At 43.1% G+C, this 8126-nt stretch overlaps 1 protein-coding gene across 1 annotated transcript; it reads right to left on the bottom strand.

The window, feature by feature from the left end:
• Positions 1-399: 399 nt before the first annotated feature.
• On the bottom strand, positions 400-7597 carry slc25a28 (solute carrier family 25 member 28). Its single transcript, XM_022197032.2, has 4 exons — positions 7036-7597; positions 4463-4691; positions 3571-3627; positions 400-2288 (listed from the first exon to the last, which is right to left on the bottom strand). Exons 1-4 carry the CDS (start codon positions 7378-7380, stop codon positions 1714-1716), a joined length of 1206 nt encoding a protein of 401 aa, XP_022052724.1. The 5' UTR covers positions 7381-7597; the 3' UTR covers positions 400-1713.
• Positions 7598-8126: the final 529 nt, after the last annotated feature.

The following is an 8126-nucleotide window of genomic DNA, read 5'->3' as shown; positions in this document are numbered from 1 at the left end:
TCTTGAATTCCAAAGCTTCACTCTCCTGGCTGTTTGTATACAGGCTACGTGTCCACAAGTTCGAACTACGTTTTCAGTCCCAAGGGTCAAAGTTGAAATCTGCACCTGTGCTCAAGACTAAACAACTGTACCTGCCTCAGACGAAAAATAAATACCTGAAAACGCACACAAACCCCGCGTGCGTTTCTGACAGTGCAGATGTGGCTTAAAGGCATTGTCTCCTTTTCGTCCGCGCCATTCTTTGGCTTCTTTGTACAGGAATACAAAGACTTTACATATTTTACACACACCCACGTTAAATTTAACTTGTTCTTTTGACTGGTGCTTATATGTTCTCAGAGGTTGTCTTCATGCAGCCAGCAAAACATCCACACACACTGAATGAAATTAAAGCAGGGCTCCTAGTTTTACGAGCAGCGAGAAGAGCCCCGCTGCTGAATCTTTATTCAATGAGTGCAATTCAGTGTCAGAAACAATCAGACATCAATCAGTAAGAATGACAGCTTCCATTATAAGTGTGCTCATTGTGCGTACAGAGACATATCTTGTGGGAGATCCAACTCTTGGAGATTCTCAGTCAAATTCTTCATCCTTTTTTGTTGAGCACAAACAAACAAACTCAGTAGTTCAATAGCTGAAAACAGACCGACAGCTACAGCTGAAGCACAGAAATGGCCATCGAAATGTTGCTCTTGTCTGCCTTGCCAAACACTGGGCCTAATCAGAAGTATGGAAGAAAAAAAAAAAAGAACATTAAAGTAATACATTTGCTGGAAATAAAATATTAATCAAAATGATGAAAAATAAATTAACACACTTCAGATACCTTACTTAAAATGGTATTTTTCTGTCCAATTACATCATAGATAACAAATTTAAACACATTTGAAAAGGAGAAAATATATATATATTCATTAATTTAGCAAAGCAAAAAGGAACCCTATACCTGTCTAGATTATGGTCTCCTTTGTTAATTTGTTTATTGGACTACATTCTATATTACGTAGTTCAGTTAAATCAGAAAATTGTCTTATTTTTGTGTTCAAACACCTGAGTTGCCATTTTAGCTGGATTTTACTGAATTTCCTCAAAGGTATCTGGATATTGATAGAATTATTCTGTGTTCTATTGATAGCAAATTGTTTTAAATGTGGGTCTGTTTTCTATGAATGTCGTAAGGCTGAGATATTTTTTTAACTGGATACAATCAAAAAAATATTTAGGGTTAAAGACTGAATTCTCTCCGTTGTGAGGTGTGGATAAGAAGTCAGTTCTAATCTTTATTTGTAACATTTGAATGAGGAAAAACTCAAACCTGGTACAAGGACAGCCAAGCTTTTGAACCTACAAGAGTTAACACAGTAACACTACTGCCCTCTGCTGACCACCTTTGCAGTTCTTCACAGTTACCCTCTATTTGGACGAACGTAGTCGTAAGTAGAACAGCTTAAAAATAAGAGTTCTATAGTTCTATAATACTGTGTAAATATTTTCTCCTAAAAGTGAGGAACAACATAACTCAACCCTAGTCTTGTAATAGCGTAGCGGGAATAAAACTAAAGAAACTAGGCTTGAAGATGTCTTTCTTATCTGCCATGTCTGAAAGGGATGGGACAGCTGAGGTGGATTTTAGTCAGATTCAATGTGCGTATTAATTTTGTCCTCACAGGGAGGACAGAGTAATATTTAGAGGAGATCAAATCAAGGAGATTTCTACATCTCCGCCTCCATGTGTTGCTTCCTCCTCTTGTTGTGCTGGTGCTTGGTGAGTCCATACTTGAAGAACTCATAGACCGACCAGCTGATGGCTGTGGAGGGCATCTGGTAGATGACCCTCGCTTGGACTCCCTTGAAGAAGCCCGGCAGGCCGCCCAGCCTGTAAACCGTCCGGAAGGCATGGGCCAGGCCTGAGATGCGTCTGTGGGCTGCTTGGCCTTGGCCCTGGCTGGGGCCTTGGCCAGAAGGAAGGGAGCTGAGGGTGAGAGACTCCTGGGTGTTGAGCAGGGTCTTGCACACGTCCAGAGGTGTGGTGGCTGCAGCTGCGATCGCTCCAGCCAAAGCTCCGGACAACATGTGGGATGAGGGATTGTATTGTCTGTGGGGGTTGAGCAGCTCCTGAAGGTACTCGTAGGTCATGAAGTGGAGCGCCTGGAAGGGCACGTTCATGGTGAGCTGGGTGGTGTAGCTGCGGTAGAATGCAGCGGGGCCCTCTTTCTGCCACACGGCGCGTACACAGTCCAGCACGCCGCGGTAGGGCGAATTATACATCTGCATGCGCTGCTTCACAACTGCAGACAGATGGGTGGATGGAAGAGAGGGCCAGATATGTCCAGGTTTGGCATCATCGAGGTAAATCACATGAAAAAAGAATTTAAAGAAGAAATTAGCAAGACATAAACTTCAGTAAAGCTGTTCTTTCAACAAAAAGTAGTTTCCGTAAAGGTTGATGCTACAGGTACGGACCCGTACCTGTAGCATCTGTACTAGAGGTACGGACCCGTTAAGGTCACTGAAGAGCTGCCGCCGGTTAACTACTATTTGCTGCACATTACAGGCAGTTTATATGAATGACTTTGACGGCGAAAATTGTATAATTTAACCAAAAATACACCGTCTCCTCTCACACTTTAGACATTGCAGTTTTTACGCTTTTAGACGCCGTGTCTAAAGTGTTTGAAGTCCAGTTCCTATTAATTAGTTTACCGCGTTCAGTGGTGGAAGTGGCTGACGAACTCCATTGCAAATGTTCCCATTTAATTTCGGACGCTAATTTACAAGATAAAATTAAGGATGTCGAATATGAAACAAACACTCGTGAATGGTGAGGAGCAGCTCTTTAATTCGGCATGAATTAAAAAAACCCACAAACTCGATTTACTGTGATATTGTGAGATTTGTTTGTGGTGATGTAACTTAGTCATTCAACAGAGTCCGCTAACATTAAAGTGACTGACGTGCAGTGTCTGTGTTGACAGACGTAGAAAATACGTCAGGGTTTTGTTTAGGTTGTTAATATGTAATAGTCTGTCGCTACTTTTGAAGGTAAAAAAATACTTGTAGTTTGCTGGCTTTTAGTTCTGCCATTTGTTTTGTTCGGCACGCAGATTCACCTCGAATCACGGAAGCGCCTTCATCACTCGGATTACCAAACCGGCTCATTAATATTTATGTACGTCAGATTACCAGCCAATCACAAAGCGCGTTCATCAGCCGGCTCATTAATATTCATGTGCGTCTCATTAATATTTATAGTAAGGGAAAGTGCCGTATCCGTAGGCCACAGGCCACGGGTCCGTATCTGTAGACACTACCTTCCGTAAACACATGAAAGGATGTTAATTGTCATATTTAACAGCTGCAGTCCATCTAACAGCTGCACATGAGGACTCAGACCAGTGTCCTTCTACTGACATGTCCAGGCAGGTGGACTAGAGGCAGCTGTGAAAATGAACGCGAGATCAACATGTGAAGATCGTTGGTCCAGGAACGGCACCTGTAAGTTTCTTGAAATGAAATTCAAAACTGTTCTTTTGAAAGACAAAATACTGGACTGTAAAATGTTGCCCTTACCTTCAGCTGGGTTCATGACTGCATCGTGAAGCAGTGTGGCCACACACCCAGCTGCTCCTGCAACAAACACACCTCAGGAATTATGACACGTTGAGATAATCACAAAGGACAAAGAAAGTTGAAAAGACTGCAGTGAAGAGATTTTTTTTCCCTTGCAAGAGAACCTAGCTGATCGTGTCACAGCCTTCACTGCCTTCTTCTGAAAAGCTGCAAATCTCATGCCCAAATCAATGTTATCAGAGCAGAATTTTTTACATATTAAGGATAAAATTGCACAGGTGTGAGCCAAATATCACTCCTGACCACTTTCAAGAGGCATGAGCATAGAGAGACACCTAGTGGCTAATGGTGGTCATTGCAGTTGGGAGGTGTAAACCATGCCCGTAAGCTGGAAAAATCTGGACCAACAGGGGAAAGGGCAGATGAGATGGGAGAAAGAGGACTTACCCAGCCTCCCACTAAACTGGAAAAGAAGGAAGAGAGAGAGAGTAGGGAGGATAAGGAATAAGGAAATGGTTGACATTCAGAGCAAGGCTGCTAAGTGTATTTTTTTCTTTAATCTTTCGATTTTGTAGCTGAGGTGACTTTGATAGCACTAACTTTCCTGCTTCTCTAAACGCCAGTGAGAAGTTGACAACTGTCTCTGGCTTTTCTTTGCAGTGTATAACTGTAGCTATAAAAGGATCTATTTAATTTGATAGCCTGGAAGGGGTTTTTTTTGGACTCGCAATACACATAATTAGGCAGAACTTAGATCACGTGGAAAGTGTTTGACATTGGGCTTGGACATGGACCAGGCCGAAATATTAACCACTCTTTTAGTGATCTTGAAGTTAAGATAGCTTTACATGATTTGTACATTTATGTTTTCTACATGCACGTTTTGTGGTACCATTAGCCAAATGACTGTTAGCCCCTGGATGAATGACATCACTTAGAGTCTTTTTGAGTTTCTCATAGCTGGCAAAATAGAGGGCATGGGCAGGTCCCGCCCCAACTGCTGTCGCATTCAGGCCTCTCAATGGCCGCCACACTCCCTCTGTGGCTACAATTCGGCGGAGAGCATCCATCACATTCCTGTAGCGGGCTGCAGGGTCTGGCTGGAGACTCTGCATTCGTGTCTGGAAAACACAGAGGAATGTAGAGAAGTTAGCAGTGTGTTTTATCCACTATCAAATACAAATAGGTGTAACTTCAGTGCCATGTTTGATGAATTTGATCTGAAAACGACATAAAAAAAAAATAGAACATCACACATAATTTAAGTTGTTCCATATGTCTGAGCATTACAGCAAAGAATAGCATTGCAGTGAAACGAGTCCAGAATAGATTGCAGTGTGAACAAGAGGTCAAATGAGGGAAATGCAGCGCTTGATAATGTGCGTAGCGCATGCTAGTGTGCATGCATAATTGAATACAAGGAAGTCTGGAGCTGCGAGCTCCAAGGTCACAAGGGGACATAAGCTGACTTCCTGTAAGCCTATTTCCCACTGACCCTGAAGCATCTTACTCTCTTCCTCCTATCACACACACGCACGCACGCTGACATAAACGATAGATTATATCAACGCCTATCTAAAAGACAAGTGCGGGCGATCAGCGTTTCAGTCACCTGCTATTTGATATTTAGAGAGGGCTGCCTGGGGACAGACTGGGGGAGTGAGTCTGTCGCTGAGGAACCAGCAGCCACATAATCCCCCCAAATACCAAACTTACAGCTGAATGGACAAATGTACACCCAACTGTGTGTGCGTGCTCTGTCCTTGGAAACATGGCCTCATGTCACTCTATATTACAGACGCAGAATGCAGGGCACCAAGAATGCTAGCCAACAGTGGTATGAATATATGGCACACAAGCTCACAGCAAACTCAACCTCTTTAAATGCGAGTGAGGGGAGGCTGTACTGGCAGTACCCTGGTCCTCATCCATGCCAGATCTGCTGTGTTTATCTATAGCTTGTGTTTGCTTTACTAGAAAGCACTGACCTTTGTGCTCGATGTGAACACAACATTCCGGTTGTTTCTTTCAGTAAATGGAAATTCTGTTCTTAAACCCTGTACAGTGTTCACTCTGACTCAGACCCACAAGTGGAACACGCTTCTTTAGATCCACAACCGATTACTGGGATTTAGGATACATGAACGAATGACAGTCTACTCCAAAGTATAATTACACAACAATCTCTTAAGTCAGAAGCTTATTGCACTGGAGGAAAGGCCTGTATGTGGTAGAAGAGGAACATTTTAAAAAGAAAAGGCAGCTAGTGTGTGCACAGAGAAGAAATGTTATCTACGTTTCAAGAATTTCTCAATTTTCTGCAACGGATACATTTATCTAGAAATCTGTCTGCTAGTGTATGCTGAAGCTGTGATTCAGCATGAAGGAACTCTATGTTGCAGTTCTTCACAAGGTCCCAAACCTCCTGTATCACCTACTGTTTGCTTGGAAAGCTGAGAGCACTGTACATGTTGGTCTTGTTCGGGTTTGTGGCTGCAACAGATGTGGACTACAGGTGGAAGAGACATGGATGAAGCATGAGCATATAAGAACAGCCTTTCAGACTGACATGTACAGCTGACATTACTAAGCTCATTGTCACTTGCCCTACGTCCTCAGCCCTCTGCCTGTTGGACAATGACAATCACTTGCACATGGCTACAGCTAATGACCTACTGGGGCAATAGGTCACGAATCTGTACATATGTTGACAGAAAACGAAAGAAATTAACTCATAAATAACAGATCACATGATGAGATTTGCTCCAGTGAAGTTGAATGTGATCTAGAGACCTTTGCAAACAACTAGATCTGGAGGGTGAAGCAGTAGGCCTTAGTGAATGGATTTTAAGAAAGTAGCAACAGATGCTTCACTGTGGACTGGAAAATCCAAAATGTGTGATTCATTCATTCCTGTGCGTCTTGTAAAAAAATATATTGGCAGGAAGGACATAAGTTGTAGACACAACATCAAACCAAATTTGAGTTTGGAAATAGAGAGTATAACTTTCATCTCCATGAACTGCTGCTGTAGCTTTAAAATGTGCCTTTTATTAGCTAGCACTGCTTGCTTTAACTAACTCATTTACACGTAACATGCACAGTTACATAACACCATACTGGTTTGGTTTGACAGCAGTCAGTAAATAAGTTAGAATTTAAATAAGAAACACTCTTGGCGTATGTTAAATACTGACAAAAACTATCCACTAGCTAACGTTATTCCTAATTGCAGGCTAACCAGTTAGCTAGTTGGGATGTGAAACGCTACCTGAGCCGACTGACCTTGTCCTCACAACAGTCAGCTGCGGCGTGTTTGGGTTAGCGAGGAGCTAATGAGCTATGCTAACATGCACGTTGGTTACAGGAATAATACCAACAACAAACAGCAGACAACAGGCTGTGAAAGCACTCAACATTCATGCAAAGTTGTGGGTCAGCTGGTTAGCCAGTGAGCTAAGGTACCTTCACACAGTCGATAGGGAACATGAGGCAGTGCTCCATGATCCCAGCCACAGCTCCAGCCAACATGTGGGTGCTAGTGGAAGCTCCCTGTGGCAAACCCTCATAGTCCGGTTCAGAGTCCTCTGTTTGTGCATCCTGTGCACTGCGGATCAATTCAACAGTCTGCAGTTCTGCTTCCCCCCCGATTCGGGGTGTCAGGCTTCCCACGATACTTTCCGAAACTCCCCAGAATCTGCCCCCCAGCCATCGAACTTCTGCCCCGGCTGAGGCTCCAGCAACCCCGGGATCATTGCCTGCAGTCTCCGCTGTCATCCGACGCCTCCTCACAAATCCATCTGTTTCCATGAGAAACCAGGCGGTGTGTTGGGTCTTTTGGCTCGAGTACACAGTTCCTTGTGGGTGATTTTCACCGTGAAGTTCTACATTCCTCTGCGGTGGTTTCACGGTGTCTCCCCCTGCTACACCTTTCCTTCCCCGCCTCAACTCTTTCCAGCCAGAGCCCAGCGAGGGAGGCCGTAACCGACAAACACACACAGCGAGCCCACGGCAGGCCGCGACCAGGAAGTAGTTTCTGATTGGTTAAAATAGCCATGTCCTTCTCACGCTATTGGCTGACAGCCATGCCATTCATGGCTGCGTTTTGGTGAAGACTTCAAACTTTGTCATGTGGCACTGGACAGACATGAGGTTTTGCAACATGGGGGCACATCTGCGAAAGCTATCTAAAGAGCTGAAGTCAGTTTAGGTCAGTCTAAAATAAATTTAAATGTAGTTGCTAAGAAGAAAAAAGGTGTATATGATTATAAATGTGGTTTGTTTAATTTATTTAGACTATATGTTGTCAACTAGCTGTGCTGCTTTTCTTCAAGATTGTTTTCTAAGAGATGAAGTGGAATCCATGTGTCTTCTAATAAGTTTTTTTTTTTTAAATTGCTAATACAATATTTCAGTTTGGTAGACATTATCTGCTGTTGCTCTTGGCCAACTAAATGTGCAGATAGTCAGATATGGGCAAAATTAAACTATCTCTGTGAACAGCTGAATAACAAAAACTGTACTGCAAGTTCATAAAAATGTAACTCAGCAGCTCA

This window comes from Acanthochromis polyacanthus, chromosome 15, assembly GCF_021347895.1.
Source record: "Acanthochromis polyacanthus isolate Apoly-LR-REF ecotype Palm Island chromosome 15, KAUST_Apoly_ChrSc, whole genome shotgun sequence".
NCBI classification, from domain to species: domain Eukaryota; kingdom Metazoa; phylum Chordata; class Actinopteri; family Pomacentridae; genus Acanthochromis; species Acanthochromis polyacanthus.
The sequence above is the reverse complement of the archived record's forward strand: the minus strand, read 5'-3'. Positions and strand labels throughout refer to the sequence as shown.

Bases quoted from the DNA above. Each gene is read 5' to 3' on its own strand.
- slc25a28 (XM_022197032.2), bottom strand. From the start codon at position 7,380: ATGGAAACAGATGGATTTGTGAGGAGGCGTCGGATGACAGCGGAGACT. The intron at 4,692-7,035 runs GTACCTTAGCTC...TGTGTTTTCCAG, and splicing joins TCCCTATCGACTGTGTGAAG to ACACGAATGCAGAGTCTCCA. The intron at 2,289-3,570 runs GTAAGGGCAACA...ATCTGTCTGCAG, and splicing joins AGTCATGAACCCAGCTGAAG to TTGTGAAGCAGCGCATGCAG.